The sequence below is a fragment of the Mobula hypostoma genome, chromosome 18, assembly GCF_963921235.1.
Source record: "Mobula hypostoma chromosome 18, sMobHyp1.1, whole genome shotgun sequence".
NCBI lineage: Eukaryota > Metazoa > Chordata > Chondrichthyes > Myliobatiformes > Myliobatidae > Mobula > Mobula hypostoma.
Genome location: NC_086114.1, coordinates 15,681,947 through 15,705,627, shown reverse-complemented (window position 1 = coordinate 15,705,627; position 23,681 = coordinate 15,681,947). Strand labels below are relative to the sequence as shown.

The window sequence follows — 23,681 nt, the reverse complement described above, 5'->3', positions numbered from 1 at the left end:
ACAGATTGTTGCAAGAAATGTAAGGTTGTGATAGTAGGTCATTTTAATTTTCCACATCTTAGCTGGGCTTCATATACTGTAAAAGGTCTGGATGGGAAAGAGTTTGTTAAATGTGTTCAGGGACGTTTCCTTAGTCAGTACACAGAAATCCCATCTAGAGAGAATGCAGTACTAGATCTCCTATCAGGGAATGAGACTGGGCAGGTGACTGAAGTTTGTGTAGGGCAGCACTTTGCATCTAGTGATCATAATGCCATTAGTTTCAACGTAATTATGGAAAAGGATAGGTCTGGTCCTTTGACTGAGGTTCTAAAATGGAGAAAGGCCAATTTTCATGGAATGAGAAAGGATCTGGCAAGTGTAGATTGGGACAGGTTGTTTTTTGGTGAAAATGAACTTGGCAGGTGAGAGGCCTTCAAAAGTGAAATTTTGAGAGTACCGTGCAACACACACAAAATGCTGGAGGTACTCAGCAGGCCGGGCAGCATCTATGGAAAGAGTACAGTCAATGTTTTGGGCCGAAATCCCTCAGCAGGACCCGAAACTTCGACTGTACTCTTTTCCATAGATGCTGCCTGGCCTGCTGAGTTCCTCCAGCATTTTGTGTGTGTTGCTCGGATTTCCAGCGTGTGCAGATTTTCTCTTGTTTATGTGAGTTTGTACGTTCCTGTCAGAATAAAAGGCAAGGATAACAGCTTTATGGAACTTGGTTCTCAAGAGATATTGAGACCATGGTTAAGAAAATTAAGGAGGTGCATAGCAGGTACAGGCAGGCAGGAACAAATGAGGTACTTGAGAAATATAAGAACTGCAAGAGAATACTTAAGAAGAAAGTCAGAAGGACTAAAATAAGTCATGGTGAAAGAAAATTCTGAGAGCTTCTACAGATATATTAAGAGCACAAGGATAGCAAGGGACAAAATTGGCCCTCTGGAAGGACAGAGTAGTCACCTTTGTGTGGAGCTGAAAGAGATGGGAGAGATCTTAAATGGATTTTTTTGCATGTGTATTTACTCGGGAGATGGACACAGAGTCTATAGAAGTGTCAGAAAGCAGCTTTGAGTTCATTGCCCCTATACAGATTACAGAGGGTTGATGTGTTTGCTGACATTAGGAAATTAGAGTGGAGAAATCCCCAGGGCCTGACAATGTGGTTCCCTTGGAGCCTGTGAGAGGTTAGTGCAGAAATTGCAGAGGCCCTTGCAGAGATACTTAAAACACCCTTAATCATGGGTGTGTTGTCAGAGGATTTGAGGATAGCTAATGTTGCTCTACTATTTAAGAAAGGCTCTAAGAATAAGCTAGGAAAATATAGGCTGGTGAGCCTGATATCACTTCCAGGAAAGTTATTGCAAGGCATTCCAAAGGACCAGATATATAAGTATTTGGATAGACAAGCTCTGATTAGGGCTAGTCAACATCGCTTTGTGCTGGTAAGTTGTGTCTCACCAATCGAGGAAGTTACCAGGAAAGTTGATGAAAGCAAAGCAGTGGATGTTGTCTACACGGACTTTAGCAAGGCATTTGACAAAGGTCCTGCGTGGGAGGTTGGTCAAGACGGGTCAGTCACTTGGCAATCGAGATGAGGTAGTAAATTGGATTGGACTTTGGCTTCGCAGAGGAAGCCAGAGGGTGGTTGTAGATGGTTGCCTCTCTGACTGGAGCCCTGTGACTGGTGGTGTGTTGCAGGGATTGGTGCCGGGTCCTTTGTTGTTAGCCCTCAGTGTCAACAATCCAGATGATAATGGGTGAAACAGGATCAGCAAATTTTCAGATAACACCAAGAATGGGGGTGCAGTGGACAGCAAGGAAGACTATCAAAGTTTGTAGTGGGATCTGGACCAGCTGGAAAAATGGGCTGAAAAATGGCAGATGGAATTTAATGCAGACAAGTGTTGCACCTTGGGAGGACCAACCAGGGTAGGTCTTACATGCTGAGTGGTAGTGCACTGAGGAGTGTGATAGAACAAAGGGATCTAGTAACACAGATACATAATTCCTTGACAGTGTCATCACAGATAAATAGGGTTATAAAGAAAGTTTTTGGCATATTGGTCTTCATAACTCAATGTATTAATTACAGGAGTTGGGATGTTATGTTAAAATTGTATAAAACAATGGAGAGGCCTAATTTGGAGTATTGTGTCCAGCTTTGGTCACCTACCTACAGGAAAGATGGAAGTAAAATTGAAAGACTGCAGAGAAAATTTACAAGGATGTTGATGGGACTGGAGGACCTGAGATAAGGTTAAATGAAAGGTTGAATATATAAGGAACGTACTCCCTAGAACATAAAAGGTGGAGTGGAGATTTGATAGAGGTATACGAAATTATGAGGGGTATAGATAGGGTTAATGAAGCAGGCTCATTCCACTGAGGTTGGGTGAGGCTACAACTAGAAGTCATGGGTTAAGGGTGGAAGGTGAAATGTTTAAGGGGAACCTGAGGGTGATCTTAACGTAGAGAGTACTTTGAGCATGCACAAGCAGCCAGCACAAGTGGTGGATGTGGGGTCAATTTCAACGTTTAAGAGAAATTTCAATAGGTAACGGAATGGGAAGGGTAAGGGGAGGGTTATGGTTTGAGTGCAGGTCGATGGGACTAGGCAGATTAATGTTTCGGCATGGACCAGATGTGTCACAGGGGCTTTTTTTCTGTGCTGTACTGTTCTATGAGTCTATGACTCTAAATTCTGGGGAAGAAATGTCACCCAACTAGAGGTCTCACCTGGAAAAAACGATCCTTGTCCGCTACCACATCTTCTAATTTTGTCTTCAAATTAGTGACAGACTCTTCCAATCTCTCCATTTTGGCAGCGAGGAGGTCCCTTGCCTACAAACACAGGTGAATGAGGGTTAGGAAAGGAAGCAACACACTCCAACATCAATTGGCTTCACTTTTATATTGCACCCCTTTATAATCACACTAAATCACCCCTAAGCTACCTTTTTTTGCTATTTATTCAATTGCAGGATGTGGGCGTTGCCAGCTAAGCCAGCATTTATTGCCCATCCCTAGCTGCCCTTGAGAAGTTGGTGATGAGCTGCCTTCTTGAACCGCCGCAGTCCCTGAGGTGTAGGTACACCCACAGTGCTGTGAGGGAGGGAATTCCATGATTTTGCCCCAGCGACAACAAAGCAATGGTGATATGTTTCCAAGTCAGGATGGTGAGTGACTTGGAGGGGGGTTTCCAAGTGGTGGTGTTCTCAGGTATTCGCGTCCTTCTAGATGGTAGTGGTCGTGGGTCTAGAAGGTGCTGCCTTAGGAACTTTAGTGTGTTGTTGCAGTGCATCTTGTAGATAGTACACACTGCTGCAACTGCTTGTCGATGGTAGAGGGATTGGATGCTTGTGGAAGGGAACCTCTAGAGAAACGAGTTGCTCTAGTCTGTATCAAGCTGCTTTTCACCTTAACAACTTCCCTCATTACCAAAATAAAACTTGCACATCTGATTCTCTGGGCCAAATAGCCAAATTCTGCTCCTATGTCTTACACTTGACATGGTGGCATTAAATCAAAACCGGTAGAGAAATCCCTTGATCTACAAAAGTTCCTTGAAAGTATTTCATAGATTGACAAGTCAGAGCAAAATGTTGGAAGTATGTAAGTGAAATGGGATCTTATCCTGTAAATGGAGAACAGTGCAGTATTTACTATGAAAATACCACACTAAATCAATGACACATACTGATTTGGAATCAGGTTCATAATCACCATCTTAAATGATGTGAAATTTGTTATTTTTAAAATTTTTTATTAAGATACAGCATGGAGTAGGCCCTTCCGGCTCTTTGAGCCATGCTACACAGCAATCCCTGATTTAGTCATGGAACAATTTATAATAACCAATTGGCCTACCAACCGGTACATCTTTGGACAGTGGGAGGAAACTGGAGCACCCGGAGGAAAGCCACACGGTCACGGGGAGAACGTACAAACTCCTTACGGGCAGCGGCAGGAATTGACCCTGGTTTGTTGGTACTGTAATGCATTGTGCTAACCATTACACCATCAGCATTACATTGCAAAGACTTAAAATTCCTATAATTAGAAAATAAGTAAACAGTACAAAACAAAGGAATAATGTAATGAGGTGGGGTTCATGGGATTATGGACCGTTCAGAAATCTGATAGCTGAGGGAAAGACACTGTTTCTGAATTGTTGAGTGTGGGTCTTCAGGCTCTTGTACCTCCTATACCCAGAGATTCACTTGCATTAGTGTGATATTCCATAAAACAAATTTTCATAACTCAGGAGTATTTATTTGAATAGGAAAGTAAATCAATACAACTGCGACTTATGTGTAATGTGACGAAGTGCCCTGATGCAACTTCAAAAGATTTAACAACCAGTCTCCAACACCAGATAAAGCAGGCGATTTGAGAACACTTGACAGAAAACTTGATAAGAGAGACGGGGTTCAGACAGTTGCTAGGGGGTGGGAGATTTGGTGTTGGGTGGTGTAATGTTGAATTAGGTTCGCGGGGTCTGGCAAGTGAGACAGGAAATGTACTGACTTTGAATGGGTACATTAATCATTGATTTACAAATAGCAAAAATTCGACCAAACATTCCCAAGTTACAGACACTACAAAGCTGAATACTCAACAAACATACTTAGTTAAAAGTGAGCACAAAGCACACTTTCCCAATGGTCTTACCTTAAACAAAGGAAGAAGACAGCAAGCCCTTCCACATGCTATTTTATATAGCCAGGATATTTGAAACTGGACGCCAGGCAGTTACCCAATATGAAAAGCAGCTGCAGCTTCCAAACCAACCAATTACATCGGAAGCAACTTTTGACAATCAGAATAAGGCATGCCCCCACAGGACAGGTGAGATGGGGATTTCGATAACAAGAAGCCAGGTCACTGAAGGCAAGGTGGCCAATAGTGGAGACAGGGGAAATCAGGGATGTACAAGAGGCCGGGGTTGAGGGAAGGCAAAGATCTTGGAAAGTTGTATGGATGAGAGGTGAGATGAGAAATCAGGGACAACACAATCTGCACTCAAAGAGTCTTGCAATTAAGCCCTGACTTTTGATCTCTACAATGCGTTTAGAATCTCTGATTAAAAATGCTTTGTCAAAAGGTAATTACCAAACTGGCTTTGTTGTATTTGACGCGCATCTCGTTGAGTTCTTCATGCAGTTCTGTCTGAGCTTGCAAGGAATCAGTCAGTCTTTGATTGGCTTCGTTGGTTTTCAAAAGCACTGAATGCTGAGCCTGCAACAGATGAGGAAAGGTTTAGAGTAATGCTGGAGGATCTCAGCAAGTCCGGCAGCATCTAGGGAGGGGAATAAAGAATCGACGTTTCAGGCTGAGACCCTTCACCAGGACTGGAAAGGAAGGGGCAGAAGCCAGAATAACAAGGTGGGGGAAGGGTTAGGAATACAAGCTGAAGAGTTGAAGAGCAGCAGATATCACCGAGAGGTAGCAGTGAGAGAGGGTTGCACTGAACTCCCGCTGAAGAGAAGATTTAAACTTCTCCAGCATAGATAGAGAACCTCAAAGGGACTTTGCAGTTCAGCAGCAAATTTATTTAGATTTAGAGATGCAGCAAGCCTGAGCTGCCCAATTTTCTCCATGGGTCCAATTATCCTACTAACCCATATGCCTTTGGAGTGTGTGAGGAAATCAGAGCACTCGGAGGAAACCCACCGGGTCACAGGGAGAACGCACAAATTCCTCACAGGCGGTGCTAGAATTGAACCCGGGGTCACTGGCGCTGTAACAGTGTTACGCAAACCGCAATGCTTAAAGATGGAGGACCCGTCATTTGTCACACTGAAAATATGTCAATTTACAGACAATAGAGCACGTTCTTGTGTTCCAACAACTCAGAAATTCCCCATGACAGAATTCAAAAAAATAATCTGAGATACAGAATTAGAAATTTGCTCTTTAGAAATTTATGTAAAAAAGCAAAAGGAAGAACAAATTTTGTCATTTGGCGTTACAGAAAATCATAATAAGACAGTTTTGTCAGAACACAACCTTTCTGTGACACAGATTGCACTTGTTCCAAGCAATCTCCTACATTGTGTTTAATTACCAGAGCAGAATTAAAGTGGAACTGCCCAGAGATTTTGTTTTTCCATATTATCACCCATCCTTTCAATGAGGTATTAAACGATAGTCCAATTTACTCCTGAGACAGACCCAATGACATTGTTGGGAAGAATCGCAGGCAGATTATCTCTGATGTCCCAACTAATGTGCACTGAACATCAATAGAAATAGAGAGTCTGAAAACTACCATTCTGCTGTTTTGTGCAGGTGGCACGGTAGCAAAGTGGTTAGCACAATGCTTTACAATCCAGGTGACTTGGGTTCAATTCCTGCCACTTCCTGTAAGGAGTTTGTATGTTCTCCCTGTGACCACATCAACCAGGATTCAGCTCTCCTACCTTGCTTTCAATTGAATTCCAGTTCTTACTTAGAGCGAGACCTTTGGCTTTGTTAAAATTCTTTTCCTTTAGTTCCCACAAGAGTTCCCATAAAGGACAGCTTGGTTCTCCTGCAGTCAAGGTTTGCTAAAGGTACCATTGACATTTTTGAACAGACCCTTACATCAATGTACTTCCTCAATAAGGGGAACTACTATGAACAAATGGACAGAGTGGCCATGGGATTGCCCCTGTCACTGGCTATTGCTAATTTCAACATGGAGGGCCCTGAGTTCATCGCCCTTACACCCCAAGGGAGAGAGATGATTGCCTCCCATTCCCGGGTATTCTAATTACGATGTAAACTGGACCGGATCCTTGGACATGGCATCTATCGGAAACCCACTCACACAGACTTACACCTCAACAATAACAGCCACCAACATGCCTCTCAACGTAGAGTGGTTCTTTCTACTTTGATTAACTGCGTGAAAGCTATTTCAGACCTGGAGAGTTTCCCTGAGGAAATAAGATAATTAAGCACAACATCCTACAGAGTGGCTACAAGGTTGGAATTTAGAAGATTGAGGGGGGATCTGATTGAAACGTATAAGATCCTAAAGGGATTGGACAGGCTAGATGCGGGAAGATTGTTCCCGATGTTGGGGAGGTCCAGAACGAGGGGTCACAGTTTGAGGATAGAGGGGAAGCCTTTTAGGACCGAGATTAGGAAAAACTTCTTCACACAGAGAGTGGTGAATCTGTGGAATTCTCTGCCACAGCAAACTGTTGAGGCCAGTTCATTAGCTATGTTTAAAAGGAAGTTAGATATGGCCCTTGTGGCTACAGGGGTCAGGGGGTATGGAGGGAAGGCTGGGTTCTGAGTTGGATGATCAGCCATGATCATAATTAATGGCGGTGCAGGCTCGAAGGGCCGAATGGCCTACTCCTGCACCTATTTTTTATGTTTCTATGAAATCAATCAGGCCCTTAAGAGAGCTGCAGTAAACCAGAAAGCCATCAGTGAGGAGAAACCCATCAGTGCCACCTGTCTTCCCGATATCTCTATGGTTTCTGGAAGGATCGCCAGGATCCTGAAGAAATACCAGATTAATACCATCCACAAACCCGTAAGAAAGCTCAAGTCACAGCTTATGCTGGTCAAAGATAACCTGGGACAGGTCGGCTGCCATTTACAGGATCCCTTGTGAATGTGGAGCAACGTCTATCGGCCAGAAGGGGCACATGGTGGAAACCCGCATCAAAGAGCATAGGGCACGTATCCATTTGAGTTACCCAGAGAAATCAGCAGCAGCAGAGCATTGCATTCGCAATGACTATAGTAATGACTTTGACGGCACAAAACTACTGCGCCGCACCAATGGCTTTTTGGACTGCCTAGTAAAGGAAGCCATTGAAATAAAATTAGAGGAAAAGAATTTTAACAAAGACAAAGGTCTCGCTCTAATTAAGAACAGGACTTTAATTGTAAGCAAAGTGGGACAGTGGAAATCTGATTGGATGAGGACTAACCAATCAGGAGGGACAGACTTTGTGAGCAGGAATACCACCGGACTAGACATCGCCCAGGCATCATCACTGAAGAAGATGGGAGAGCTTGTCATCGAAATGTCAGTTAAATTGATACCTGTACCCAGCTGGAAGCCCTAGAAGAGTTTATCCGTCTGAGTCTCTGGTATTGTGAAACAGTGGCTCGACCAGCTGTTTTGATCAAGTAGGCTGGGAGATCCGTTCCTACTGCCAGGAAGGTCAGTAACAAATCAGCCCTGGTGAACCTCAGTCCTCCTCACCACTGAGTCACATCAAAGATAAACTTATATCTCTGCACAGTGGAGAGTGTCCTGACTGGTTGCATCACATCCTGGCATGGAAGCACCAATGCCCATGAAAAGAAAAGCCTACAAAAGGTTGTGGGTATACTCTTCATCATCGGAAAAGTTCTCCCTACCAAGGAGCACGTCTATCAAGAGCGCTGCCACGAGGAAGCTGTATTCATCATTGAGGACCCCCACTATTCAGACAATGCTTTCTTCTCAATGCTGTCATCGAGAAGGAGATACAGGAGCCTTAGGCCCTACACCATCAAGTTCAGGAACAGTTATTAGCCTTCACCCACCAGGCTCCTGAACCAGAGTGGATAACTTCACTCACCTCAACAGTGAACTGATTCCACAACCTACGGGCTCACTTTCAAGGACTCTACAACTCATTTTCAGAACTATTTATATACTTGTTGATTATTATTATTTATCTATTATATTTATCAATGAATAATATTTATTACTTATTATTTGGATTTTTTTGTATTTGGACAGATTGTCTTTCTTTGCACATTGGCTATTTGTCAGTCTTTGTGTGTAGTTTTTCATTAATTCAATTGCATCTCTTTGTTCTATTGTGAATGCCTGCAAGAAAATTAATCTCAGAATAGTTTATGGTGGCATATAAGTAGTGTGATAATAAATATACTTCAAACTTTGAACCAATGGATACAAATTTAACACGACTGTACCATAGGTGAGAATTTGTTTTGCACTATGGTCTGAATTAAATACTTATAGGAGAAATTGGTGCAGCTAGCAGGGCAGCAACATTTACTGTATGTAGTTAGTACAGCCACTGGCTCATATCGCTAGTGGTCCATTTTTTTTGAGAAGGCATTCATTTACAATAAAATAAAGAAATACAATACAATCAATGAAAAACTACACACATACAAAGACTGACAAACAATCAATGTCCAAAAGAGGACAAGCTGTGGATGGATAGATAGATAGATGATAGAGAACGTGAGTCGTAGGGTCCTTGAAAGTGAATCCATAGGTTGTGGAATCAGTTCACTGTTGAGGTGAGTGAAGTTACCCATACTGGTTCAGGATTCTGATGGTTGAAGGGTAATAACTGTTCCTGAACCTGGTGATGTGGGACCTATGGCTCCTGTGCCTCCTTCCTGATGGTAGTAGCAATAAGAGAGCATGACCTGGATGATCGAGGTCCTTGATGATGGATTCTACTTTCATGTGGCAGTGCTCCTTCTACTGTAAATATGCTCAGTGGTGGGGAGGGCTTTGCCTGGGTGGATCATGGAGGTTATTTAAGCTTCAGTGCAGGACTATGAGTATAAGAACAGGTGTAGGTTAATCGGATATCTCTTTCCTGAAGTCAGTGGTGGACATGGGGCTGAACAGCCTTGCTCATCACCAAGAAACAGAAATAAACCCTCCTGGGTAATGCACAGACCAACCTCATGAACGTTCCTCAGATCTTCTCCAGCTTTATCACGCTCCTCCTCAAGCACCTTCACTCGCTCCTGGTAAACTCGCACCATTTCCTGAGTGGACTGCAGTTCCTGGATCAAGCTCTCCTTCTCCTAAATAGCCCCCACACACACAGAGAGTGTTTAGTTGTGGAGAGGTGGGTGGAGATGAAAAAAAGCGGCATACATAGGTGCAGAAGTGGTGATAATATCTGTGTAGATGCATTTTCTGAGGTTGGAATACAGATGATTTAAATTGAGAGAAAACAAGGGTTGCACTGGAAATCATTTGGTATTGACTGCTTATCTGAGAATGAACGTGCAACTGGTCAGCCGGTTACAAAAGGGACATGCCTGAACATGCCTGGCTCAGTACAAGAAATTCCTGTCACTTTAAACCAAAACCAGGACTGCCTCTGTCATGCAGCAGAGAAGATCAAAGATGAGACAGGCAGGAGTGTGATAGGAATTCAATAGTCCAAGACATAGGAGCAGAAGAATTAGGCCATTCAACCCATCGAGTCTACTCTGCCATTCCATCCTGTCTGATTCACAACCCCTTTTTCCTGCCTTTCCTCTGTAACCTTTGACATCCTTACTAATCAAGAAACTGTTTAACCTCCACTTTAAATATACCTTATGACTTAGCCTCCACAGTCATCTGTGTCAATGAATTCCACAAATTCACCTCCCTCTGAAGAAATTCCTGCTCATCTTTGTTCTACAATCCTTGAAAGTGGCATCACTGGTAGATAGAGATGAAAGGAGAGCTTTTGGAATTTTGGCTTTCTTCAATCAGAGATCAGAACTAGAGGTAATAGGTTAAGGGTGAAAGGTGTAATATTTAAGGGGAACCTGAGGGGGAACATCTTCCAACAAAGGGCGGAATGAGCAGCCAGGGGAAATGGTGGATGCAGGTTCAAATGCAACATTTAAGAGAAGTTGGGGTAAGTACCTGGATGAAAGCAGTAGGACGGGCAATAGTTCAAATGTGGTTTGCTAGGACTAGGCAGCATAACAGTTCAGCATGATCTAGAAGAGCCAAAGGGCTGTTTCTACACTCTACGACTCTAGACTGACATCCTTGTATTCTGAGGCTGTGCCTCTCTGGTCCGAGACATCCCACTATAGGAATCATCCTATCCACATCCACTTCTTTTCAGGCCTTTCATGTTCAATAGGTTTCAATGACCTCCCACCTTATTCTACTAAACTCCAGTGAGTACAAGCTCAGAGGCATCAAACACTCCTTGTTTGTTAACTCCTTCATTCCTGAGATCATTCTTGTGAACCTCCTTTGTACTCTTTCCAATGCCAGCATATCTTTCCTTAGATAAGGGGCCCAAAACTGCTCACAATACTCCAAATGTGGTCTGGGCAATGCCTTACAAAGCCTCAGGGAGTCAGGGTGTCAGCGAGGTGTTTCACTGGCTATGAACGTGACTTCATTGTATTTCACCTCCTTGATGAAACAAAGTCCTTCCCCCCCTCCCCAATGTACCTTTCCTGTTGAGTCCCGATGAAGGGTCTCAGCCCAAAACTTCAACTGCTTATTCCCCTCCATCGATACTGCCTGACTCCAGCATGGTTTTTTTTGTGTTTTGCTCAAGATTTTCAGTATCTGTGGAGCCTCTTGTATTTATAATCTCAGAATTACTCCCTGTGCTGAGAGGTAGTGAGTTTAGGAACAGAAATTAACGTGTGGCCAAGGAGCACATTGGAAATTTAGATGATCGCAATCTTTTGGGACAAGGTGTCCTGTGCAAGAATGTTGGATTGCAGTCGGAGGGAGACCAATATGATGCAGGAAGGTAAGCCATTGCTGTTCGGGATGGTTTAAACCAGTGACACTGGGTGGTGGTGGTGGGGGATTGGAACCCAAAATGGCAGTGTAACAGGAGGGAGAGAGAAGCACCTGGAGTAAAAGGAGCGGACAGCCAGAGATGGACTGAGAATGTAAGAAGGTTGGTTGGGGATTTAACTGCATTTATTTTAATGCAAGGACTCTCAGAGGTGAAACGGATGAGTTGAGAATGCAATTATGATATTACGGAAATCAGGGAAATGTGACTGGAAAAACAGTTCAACGTTCCTGGGGATAGCATTTTCAGGTGTGTCCTGGGGTGGGGGATTGAGGTGGTCCCAGAAGGGGAGGAGGTGTTAGAAGGGGTTGCAGCGCTGATCAATGAGGGTATCATGGGACGAGGTATCTTTAATTTAAGTTATAATAAGTAGAATTTAGAACTCAGAAAGAGCTGATAATTTTAATGGGATCACTGGCCTCCAAACAGTCAGCAGGATTTGAAGATCAGAAATGTAGTCAGAAATAGCAAATGGTTACAAAAACAACAGGGTCGCAGTAGTGAGTGGTGGTAGTAGTTTTAATTGTAAAGGTGGCACGATAGCGTAACGGTTAACATTACAGTTTACAGCACCAGTAGCCCGGGTTCAATTTCCACCGCTGTCTGTAAGGAGTTTGTATGTTCTCCCCATGAATGCGTAGGCTTCCTCTAGGCATTCCGGTATCCCCCCCACGTTCCAAGGATGTATAGGTCAGGGTTAGTGAGTTGCAGGCATGATATATTGGTGCTGGGAATATGGCACCACTTGTGGGCTGTCCCCAGTGCATCCTTGGACAATGTTGGTCGTCGATGCAAACGACGCATTTCACGTGCACATGGAGATATACAGTGAAGCAACACATTTCAACGAAAGTTTTGATATTTAGATGTACATGTGACAAAGAAAGCGAACTTTTTGTTTTCCAGTTTTTGGCTGGGAAAGTAAGGGGCCAGATAAAGTGGATTTTGTTACATACCCACGGGAAGGTACGTTTGTGTGGTGGCACAGTAGTGTAGAAATTAGAGTAACTGTATTAACAGTTCAATTTCCACTGCTGTGTGTAAGGAGTTTGTACGTTCTCCTCAAGGCTACGCAGGTTTCCTCAGGGTGCTCTGCTTTCCACCAATATTCCAGAGACTTACAGGTCGGTAGGTTAGTTAGTCACATGGGAATAATCGGGTGACGCGGTTCATTGGCATGGAAGGGCTGTTACCGTGCTGTGTCTCTAATTAAAACGTGTTTTTAAAGGAAGTCTGTACAGAAGGTTCACAGCCTTAAGCATTAACTATGGATCACAGCTGGGGTAGAACGTTATGGATATTTCATAAGATGGAGATCAGGGCAAACTACAGGAACTGATTGCTGCTAGTCCTAAAGCAGTGACCTCTTCTGGAAACCCGGTGCCTGGAGAACGTCCAATTAAACCAGGAGTGCGACTGTCCACAACTTCTCTCTTGATTCAGTTCACTGGTGAAGAAAGGCCACTGAGGTGAACTACTGAGCAGTGTATCATTACTCTTGCCACCCTGCAGTGAAGGTCTGCAATAGTACTAAACTACCCAAGAATTTTTGGTGACATACCAATTCTCATCAAACTCCTAATGAAGTATTAGCCATTGACCTGGAAAAAGATGCTGGCGGGTCCACTCTATCAATGCTTCTTTTCGTCTTGTACACCTCTATCAAGTCATCTCTCATCCTCCTTCACTCCAAAGAGAAAAGCCCTAACTTGCTCAACCATTCCTCATATGTCATGCTCTCTAATCCAGGCAGCATCCTGGTAAATCTCCTCTCCACCCTCTCTAAAGCTGACACCTACTTCCTATTACTGACTCACTGCCTGTTACGCCGCTGGTGCTTAGGGCAGTAATGAAGGCCTCCATCTTCATTGCTCTTTCTGTAACTATTTTTATTTGACCAGTCAGGGTTGTTAGCCCTGAGCGGAACCCCTGAACCTGGATGACCGCTAGACCACTCTTAGTCTGGCCTCTACCCTTTGACCTTATTGGCATGGGTGACCCTACCAAGAGTCTAAGCACAAGGCCTTGACCCCAGTCAACACAGCCTTCAGGTCACTGAGCCACACAAGCCTCCAAACCCTACGACAAGGTTGTGGTGTTTTAGGAGGATGTACTTTCTATAAATAAGGTGACGTGTTGTGTTGTACTTTGTAGCTCTGCCTCTCCTGAAAAGATTCATAAATTAAATTTTGTTACAAGTGCTTTTGTGAAACATCACAGAATTTAAAAGCAATGGGTAACAAATCAGAACAACAATGTCCACCTGTTTAAATGCATCTTCCAGCTTCGCCAAGGATAGCGTACGGGAGGGCGATGATGGCATCGACTCATGGTCACGGTTGATTAGATCCAGTGCTGATTTTGCTTTAGCCATTTCAACCTCCAGATGTAAGATCCTGAGTGGGATAACAGAATTCTTTATTGCACAAACATCGAGGCTGGACTGTGAAATCACCTGTGGCTTAGGGTGACCGGCCATTTTGCATCCGAGTCAGGAGACTCGAAGCTCAAGTCCCACGACAGAGGCCAAACAGAATCTGGACTGGTGCTTCAAACTTAGTGATAACTCCGCAGACTCTCTCCTGATCAGCCCCTAACTCATGCAAACAACCTGTGAATATCCTGGCGGGAAGATTTAATAGAGCTGTGAGGAAGGATTTAAAATAATTTGTCAGGGGGATGGGAACTGGAATGATAGAGTGGAGGAGGGGGAAAACAGAAAAAAATCTAAGATAGTGAGCAGTAAGTCAGGAAGGACAGGCAGGTGATGGGGCAAATTTGCAGCCATTGGGATGAGTTGCAGTGCAATCAAAGCAAGAAGGACCAAATACTGGACTTAAGGTGTTATATTTAAATGCACGCAGCATAAGGAATAAAGTGGATGATCTTGTTGTACAGCTACAGATTGGCAGGTATGATATTGTGGCCATCACTGAGACCTGGCTAAAGGATGCATGACTCTGGGAGCTGAACGTCCAAGGATACACGGTGCATCAGAAGGATAGGAAGGTAGGCAGAGGGGGAGGCATGGCTTTATTGGTAAGAAATGGTATCAAATCATTAGAAAGAGGTGACATAGGATCGGAAGATGCAGAATCTTCATGGGTTGAGCTAAGAAATTGCAGGGGTAAAAGGACCCTGATGGCAGTTATTTATAGGCCTCCAAACAGCTGCAGTGATGTGGACTACAAATTACAACTGGAAATAGAAAAGGCTTGTCAGAAGGGCAGTGTTATGATAATTGTGGGGGATCTTAACATGCGAGTGGATTGGGAAAATCAGGTCGGCACTGGATCTCAAGAGAGAGAATTTGTAGAATGTCTACGAGATGGCGTTTAGAACAGCTTGTTGTTGAGCCCACTAGGGGATCGGCTGTACTGGATTGGGTATTGTGTAATGAACCAGAGGTGATTAGAGAGATTGAGGTGAAGGAACCCTTAGGAGGCAGTGATCATAACATGATTGAGTTCACTGTGAAATTTGAGAAAGAGAAGCTGAAATCCGACGTGTCAGTACTTCAGTGGATTAAAGGAAATTACAGTGGCATGACAGAGGAACTGGCCGAAGTTGACTGGAAAGGGACACTGGTGGGAAGGACGGCAGAGCAGCAGTGGTTGGAGTTTATGCGAGAAGTGAGGAAGGTGCAAGACAGGTATATTCCAAAAAAGAAGAAATTTTCGAATGGAAAAAGGATGCAACCGTGGCTGACAAGAGAAATCAAAGCCAAGGTTAAAGCAAAGGAGAGGACATACAAGGAAGCAAAATTTAGTGGGAAGACAGAGGATTGGGAAGTTTTTAAAAGCTTACAAAAGGAAACTAAGAAGGTCATTAAGAGGGGAAAGATGAACTATGAAAGGAAGCTAGCAAATAATATCAAAGAGGATACTAAAAGCTTTTTCAAGTATACAAAGAGTAAAAGACATGTGAGAGTAGATACAAGACTGATAGAAAATGATGCTGGAGAAATTGTAATGGGAGATAAGGAGATGGTGGAGGAACTGAACGAGTATTTTGCATCAGTCTTCACTGAAGAAGACATCAGCAGTATACCAGACACTCAAGGGTGGCAGGGAAGAGAAGTGTGCGCAGTCACAATTACGACAGAGAAAGTACTCAGGAAGCTGAGTGGTCTAAGCGTAGATAAATTTCCCGGACCAGATGGAATGCACCCTCGTGTTCTGAAGGAAGTAGCTGTAGAGATTGCAGAGGCATTAGCAGTGATCTTTCAAAAGTTGATAGATTCTGGCATGGTTCTGGAGGACTGGAAGACTGCAAATGTCACTCCGCTATTTAAGAAGGGGGCAAGGAAGCAAAAAGGAAATTATAGACCTGTTAGCTTGACATCGGTGGTTGGGAAGTTGTTGGAGTCAATTGTCAAGGATGAGGTTACAGAGTACCTAGAGACATATGACAAGATAGGCAGAACTCAGCATGGTTTCCTTAAAGGAAAATCCTGTCTGACAAACCTATTGCAATTTTTTGAGGAAATTACAAGTAGGCTAGACAAGGGAGATGCAGTGGATGTTGTATATTTGGATTTTCAGAAGGCCTTTGACAAGCTGCTGGACATGAGGCTGCTAAACAAGATAAGAGCCCATGGAATTACGGGAAAGTTACATACGTGGATAGAGCGTTGGCTGAATGGCAGGAAACAGAGAGTGGGAATAAAGGGATCCTATTCTGGTTGACTGCCGGTTACCAGTGGTGTTCCACAGGGGTCTGTGTTGGGACGGTTTCTTTTTACATTGTACATCAACGATTTGGATTATGGAATAGATGGCTTTGTGGCTAAGTTTGCTGATGATACAAAGATAGGTGGAGGGGCCGGTAGTGCTGAGGAAACAGAGAGTCCGCAGAGAGACTTGGATAGATTGGGAGAATGGGCAAAGAAGTGGCAAATGAAATACAACGTTGGAAAGTGTATGGTTATGCACTTTGGTAGAAGAAATAAATGGACAGACTATTATTTAAATAGGGAGAGAATTCAAAGTTCTGAGATGCAACAGGACTTGGGAGTCCTCATACAGGATACCTTTAAGCTTAACCTCCAGGTTGAGTCAGTGGTGAAGAAGGTGAATGCAATGTTGGCATTCATTTCTAGAGGAATAGAGTATAGAAGGCTATGTTGAGGCTCTATAAGGCACTGGTGAGACCTCACTTGGAGTACTGTGGGCAGTTTTGGTCTCCTTATTTAAGAAAGGATGTGCTGACGTTGAAGAGGGTACAGAGAAGATTCACTAGAATGATTTTGGGAATGAGAGGGTTAACATATGAGGAACGTTTGTCTGCTCTTGGGACTGTATTCCTTGGAGTTTAGAAGAATGAGGGGGAGACCTCATAGAAACACTTCGAATGTTGAAAGGCAAGGACAGAGTGGATGTGGCAAAGTTGTTTCCCATGGTGGGGCAGTCTAGTACGAGAGGGCATGACTTAAGGATTGAAAGGTGCCCATTCAGAACAGAGATGTGAAGAAATTTTTTTAGCCAGAGGGTGGTGAATCTGTGGAATTTGTTGCCACAGGCGGCAGTGGAGGTCAAGTCATTGGGTGTATTTAAGGCAGAGATTGATAGGTATCTGAGTAGCCAGGGCATCAAAGGTTATGGTGAGAAGGCGGGGGAGTGGGACTCAATGGGAGAATGGATCAGCTCATGATAAAATGGCGGAGCAGACTCGATGGGCCGAATGGCCGACTTCTGCTCCTTTGTCTTATGCTCTTGAATTCCTCTCCTTCTTCACAGATTTTTCCTGGGTGTTCAATCCCCTACCGACTGCACTGGCACAGAGTATTAATGAAGATTTCCAATCCAAGAGATACAAACTTTGCTTTTGTTATTTGTTGTTCTATGTATTTTCTTGTAAAAAAATGTGTAAAATATATGTTAACGTTATGTTTTCTTCCTGTGACTACTGCTCTAGCTGATGCTATGTGCTAGTGATTCTGCTGGAAGTTTTTCATTGAAAATATGCATAGTGTAAAAGTAATTGTGTTTATCACAATAAACTTATTTTCGATTTTGAAACCAGACATTTTTTTCAAAGTTCAAAGTACACTTATTATCAAAGCATGTATACATTATAGAATCTTGAGATTTGTCTCTTTACAGGCAGCCACAAAACCAAGAAACCCAAAAGAACCCATTAAAAAAAGACTGTCAAACACCCAACGTGCAGAGAGGAAAAAAAAACAATAGAAGTAAGCAAATAGCATTTAGAATGAAAGTGAGTCAGCAGATATAAAGCTCAGGTCGCCGAAACAGGCCACAGCCTCAACCTCAGTTCAGTGCTGAATCGAGTAAATGTCACAGAGCAGTGAACAGCACTGGCCCAACCATCACCTCTGGTCTTGACACCTGCCTTTCCAATCCATCAAGCCTGCCATTTAAATCATCCAAACATCGGGTTATTTCTCTTTCTAGGACCTAGGCCCTGTCACTTTGATATGCCCTGGGTCTGGACCCCACCACAGTGGCGGATTTTTGTTCTAATTATGCCCTTTCTTGCAAAAATATTGTATAATTTACTTTAATTTACACTTTTCTCGTGAATGTTGCTTATACAGTATGATGCTGTGTGCCTGTGATGCTGCTGCAAATAAGTTTTTCATTGTACCTGTGCAAACGTGTACTTGTGCATAGAACAATAAACATGACCTTGACTCTGAAACTCTCGGAGAAGACTTTAACCTGTGTTCTGTCTGGCTCAGAGATGCACTAGAACAGGGATTTCCAAACTGGTGTCCACAAACCCCTTGCTTATGGTGTTGGTCCATGGCATAAAAAAAGGTTGGGAACCCCTGCATGAGAAGTATCCCATCATGTTATCTTAAAAAAGAGTGGAGGAGCTCTCCTTGGTATATTGCCACCTCCTGCTGGAAATGGCAAAATTGCACATGGGATGCTAAACCCAGGTTCCATCTCAGCTATGGAAAGAGGAACAGTTAACTGGTGAAGGATCCTCAACCTAGATCATGAACTCTGTTCCCGCCTTTGCAAATGCTACCTGACTTACCAAGGCATATTCTGTTTTTAGCTCAGATTTCCAGTGCCTGCAGTTTTTATTTTAATTATACAAGTACATGTTGCAGAAGCTTTCAAGGGAGAAAACGTTAAGGGACAGTGTAACGGCATAACTAAATTGTTTCAGATCAAATCACGTAACAGCATTTTTACTAGCAACTAGACAAGTGAGCCGAGATCAAAGTAGATGGAATCAAAATGCAAGACATTCTGCAGATGCTGGAAATACTGAGCAATACACGCAGAATTTTTGTAGAAACTTGGCAAGTCAGGCAGCATCTATGGAGGGGAATAAACAGATGGACAAATAAATAGTCAGCAGGAACCTGCAGTGCAGTGCACAAACCATAACTAGTAACCTTGAGATTTGCAGTTGCTTAAACACTGTTTTAATATTCACAACTTTATAATCTTACTCAACACAAAACAATGCTGGAGGAATTCAGGCAAGTGAGACAGCAACCATGGAGGGGAAGAAACAGTCAACAACTTTTGGCCAAGACCCTTCATCAGGACTGGAATCTGAATCAGAATCAGGATCAGGTTGAATATCACTGGCATGTGTTGTGAAATCTGTTGTTTTGTGGCAGCATATATTGCAATACATCATTAAAAAACTATAAACTACAATAAGAAATATATACTATATATAAAACTAAATTAAATAAGTAGTACAAAAACAGAGCAGAAAAAGATATTGAGGTAGTGTAGATGGGTTCATTGTCCATTCAGAAATCTGACAGCGGAGGGGAAGAAGCTGTTCCTAAAATGTTGAGTGCGTATATTCAGGCTCCTGTACCTGCTCCTTGATGGCAGCATCTCCATTTGACGATGTCCTCAGTGAAGGGGAGGCTAGTGCCAATGATCGAGCTGGCTGAGTCTGCAACTTCTGGCAGCTTTTTCCGATCCTGTGCCGTGGCCCCTCTGTACCCGACAGTGATGCAAACAAATAGAAAGCTTTCCATGTGACATCGGTAGAAACTTGCAAGAGTCTTTGGTGACATACCAAGCCTCCTCAAGCTCCTAATGAAATATAGCCACTGCCATACCTTCTTTGTAAATGAACCAATATGTTGGGCCCAGGATAGATCTTCAGAGATGTTGACGCTCAGGAACTTGAAACTGCTCCCCCTTTCCACTGCTGATCCCTGAATGTGGACTGGTGTGCGTTTCTCCTGATTTCCCCTTCCTGAAGTCCACAATCAATTCCTTGGTCTTACTGACAGTGAGTGCAAAACCACTCAACCAGCTGATCTATTTCAGTCTTGTACACCTCCCCATTGTGGTACAAGCTGACATGTGATAGGTGAGACTAAGTGTGGGGGAGGAGGGGTTGAAGTAAGAAACTGGGACGGGATAGGTGGAAGAGGTAAAGGACTGAATTGTACTCCTTCCCCTCCCTCCAATGTCTAATCCTGGCTCCTGCCCCCTTTCTTTTCAGTCCTGATGAAGGGTCACGGCCTGAAACATCAGCTGTTTATTCCTCTCCATAGATATCGCCTGAGCTGCTGAGTTACTCGAGCATTTTGTGTGTGTGTGTATGTTAAATAGAAGCAAAGGAGAACATGATCAGGTACTCTCAGTCAGAAAGAGCAAACTCAATAGCAATTTCAGAGCATGGCAGTCCTTTTAGAACAACTAGCACAAGTTCAATGGGCAGAACAGCATATTTTTCTGCTGCAATATTGTCCCACTCAATGACACTGAGAGCAGAGAGCTAGCGTGGTATGGCTATCATTGCATTTACTGTCATTCTAACAGAGAGCAGGATAAAACAATGAACTGAGCATAAACTACCAGAGGATTAATCAATAAGGACATCTTACTTATCTTTCAATGATCCACTTTTCTTCTGATCTTCAAGGCGTGACAATTCCAGTAAGTTTTTCTCTCCTTCCAGATTGGAAATGGAATTTTCCAATTGCTAAAACATTGTGAAACAGAATGATACTTCAATAAAAGCTCCATTTATTTTGTACATTATCCTGGAAGCACATTCCACATTCTCACTGTTCCCCCAATAAACAATTTTCTCTTGAAATCTTTTCTGGAATTATAATCATTTTCAGGATGACAGGTGACTTGATAGAGGTCATAAGATGATAAGAGGCATAGACAGATTGGACAAACAGTGCCTTTCTCTCCAGGGTAGAAATTACTAATACAAGACAGCATTATTTTAAGTTGATTGTAGGAACATATAAGTTGATTGAGATGTCAGAAGTAGATTTTTTACAGAGAGAGGAGGCTGTATGGATGTGCTGGCAGAGACAGGTACATTAGGGACATTTAATGGTTGAGGCAGGTTTGATGTTGTTGTTTAAAAGTTAAACTGGACAGCTATATGGACAGGAAAGGAATGGAGGGTTGTGGGCTGAGTGCAGGTCGGTGGGACTAGGTGAGAGAAAGAATTCAGCAAGGACTAGAAGGGCCAAGATGGCCTGTTTCCTTGCTGTAATTGTTATATGGTTATATGGTTACTTAAGACCTCTTAGGTAGGCACATGCATGAAAGAAGAATGGAGGGCTTTGCAAGAGAGAAGGATTACATTGATCTTGGAGTAGGTCAGGACATCATGGGCCGAAGGGTCTGTCGTATGCTGCACTGTTCTATGTCCATTTGTTTATAGATATTCATTTATTCATTTATTTACAGGCTTTGTAACTAAGGGTTTATCACCCGGCTCTGATTGCCCTCAAGAATTGGGTCTTAAGCCATTTTCTCAAACAGCTGTCGTCCTGGCGACGGTGCCCTCAAGGTGTTGATGAGTGGTGTGTTCCTGGATTTAGGCCCAGAGCCGTTGAAGGAACAATGATGTATTTACGGGTCAGGGTAGTGTGCAACTTGGAGGGGAGACTGCAGATGGTGATGCCCCATACACTGATTTCCCCACATCCTTCTTGTTGTGACCAGGAATTTAGGACTGCCACATGAAGCTTCTCATGGTATTAATCAAAACACTTTCAATGACTTACAGAGGGAGCTCCAACAGTGGCATGGACACAAATTGGTGGGTGTCTCAATCTCTCACACACACACACACACACACACACACAAACACAACACAGCTATCTTCGCAAGATATCACAAAGGCTGGGCAGTTTCAAGTTTGAGGGTGTCAACATCTTTGAAGATCTATCCTGGGCTGAATATATTGATGCAATTATAATTTTTTAGTTTGAGGGGATTTGGTATGTCACCAAAGACTCTAGCAAATTTCTACAGATGTATCATGGATTATGTTCTGTTTGCAACTGGTACGAAGGAGCCACTGGACAGGATCTGAAAAATGTGCAGAGGGTCGTAAAGACAATCAGCTCCATCTTCAGCACTAGGCTCCCCACCACTGAGGGCCACTTTCAAAGGTGATGCCTCAGAAAGGCAGCATTCATTATAAAGAACCGCCACCACCCAGGACATGCCCTCTTCATTACTAACATCAGGGAGGAGATACAGGAGCCTGAAGACACACAGGCAACATTTTAGGAACGGCTTCTTTCACTCTGCCATCAGATTTATTAACAGACAATAGACCCATGAACAACAAGTCAATATGTTTGTACTACTTCCTTACTTTTTTTTACCTACACTCAGTGCCCACTTTAGCAGCTACCTCCTGAACCTCAGAAAGTGACCACTGAGCGTATGGTCATGGTCTTCTGCTGTACCCCATCCATCTCAAGGTTTGAAGTGCTGTGTGTTCAGAGATGATCTTCCGCACACTTGTTAGCTTCTACCTTCTTGTTAGCCTGAACCAGTCTGGCCATTCTCCTCTGACTTCTCTCATTAACAGGGTGTTTTCACTCACAGAACTGCCGCTCACTGGATTTTTTTTGTTTTCATACCATTCTCTCTAAACTCTAGCGACTGTTGTGCGTGAAATTCCCAGGAGATCTGCAGTTTCTGAGATACTCAAATCACCCTCTCTGGCACCAACAATCATTCTCTTAGGTCACATTTTTTCCCTTTACTGATGTTTGGTCTGAACAACGTATGAACCTCTTGGTCATGTCTGCATGCTTTTATGCATTGAGTTGTTGCCACATGATGGGAGATTATATATTTGCATTAACAAGATGTACAAGTGTACCTAATAAAGTGGCCGCTGAGTGTATGGCTGTAATAACCAATCTGATTCAATTCTGGTATCTGGGGAAACAAACAGGAAGGAATGCCACTTACTTTCTGCTTGAGAGAGAGCATCTCAATCTTGGTCTTGCTTTCCAACAGCTGATCCTCACGTTTCCGCAGCTGGGCAGACTGATCCTCGAGAAGCCTGTGTGCCTCTTTGAGACTGCCCACCAGTCGAGCCCTCTTCTTCCCGCTGTCCAGTAAGGAGACCCTGAGGTCCACGTCAAAGCCACCCAAGCCCACCCGCTCAGACAGCGAGTGGAGGGGATGTTCTAGCTGGCAGGCGTCTGGATGGTGGGACGAGGAATAATGTCTTCTGGTCATCATATGGTCAAAAGGCTCAATGTCAACTGCTCCATTTGGGAGAGGTGAACTGAGTAGCAAAAAGAAAGACCACATCAAAGTCCAAAGTAAATTAATCATCAATGTACAGGTCATCAGAATTAAGCTGTCCTCAGAATTTCTGTGACACATGTAAATATATATATATCTTACTCTCTCTCTCTCTCTCTCTCTCTCTCTCTCTCTCTCTCTCTCTCTCTCTCCCTCTCCCCCTCCCCCCCTCTCTCTCCCCCCCCTTTCCCTCTCTCTCTCTTCCTCCCTTCCCCTCCCCTCCACCTTGACTCTGATGGGCATTATTTCATTTGGGTTGAGAGGAACATTGTGGAGGGAGATTATATTATATGGATAATATAAAACATTAAGTAAGTAATGTATAGTATAGCAGGTACCATTCCCACAGTTTAGAGGATGAAAAGTTCAAAGTTCAAAGTAAATTTTGTTATCAAAGTACATTTATGTCACTAGATACAACCCTGGGATTCATTTTCCTGCGGGTATTCTCAGCATATCTATAGAATAGTAACCATCACCGGATCAATGAAACATAGAAAGCCTACAGCACAATACAGGCCCTTCGGCCCACAAAGCTGTGCTGCACATATCCATACCTTAGAATTTACCTGGGGTTACCCACAGCTCTCTATTTTTCTAAGCTCCATAT

General features: G+C 43.3%; 1 protein-coding gene across 3 annotated transcripts in view; it reads right to left on the bottom strand.

Moving 5' to 3' along the window:
* LOC134358361 (protein lava lamp-like) overlaps window positions 1-23,681 on the bottom strand; it is a 145,893-nt gene that overhangs the window by 89,259 nt on the left and 32,953 nt on the right. For all 3 annotated transcript variants that reach the window (XM_063070494.1, XM_063070495.1, XM_063070496.1), the window contains exons 3-8: window positions 22,730-23,051; window positions 20,374-20,471; window positions 13,795-13,927; window positions 9,658-9,783; window positions 5,104-5,229; window positions 2,728-2,832 (exon numbers count right to left, since the gene is read on the bottom strand). In XM_063070494.1, the coding sequence (XP_062926564.1) occupies window positions 2,728-2,832; window positions 5,104-5,229; window positions 9,658-9,783; window positions 13,795-13,927; window positions 20,374-20,471; window positions 22,730-23,051 (910 nt within the window). The remainder of the gene's footprint in view (window positions 1-2,727; window positions 2,833-5,103; window positions 5,230-9,657; window positions 9,784-13,794; window positions 13,928-20,373; window positions 20,472-22,729; window positions 23,052-23,681) is intronic.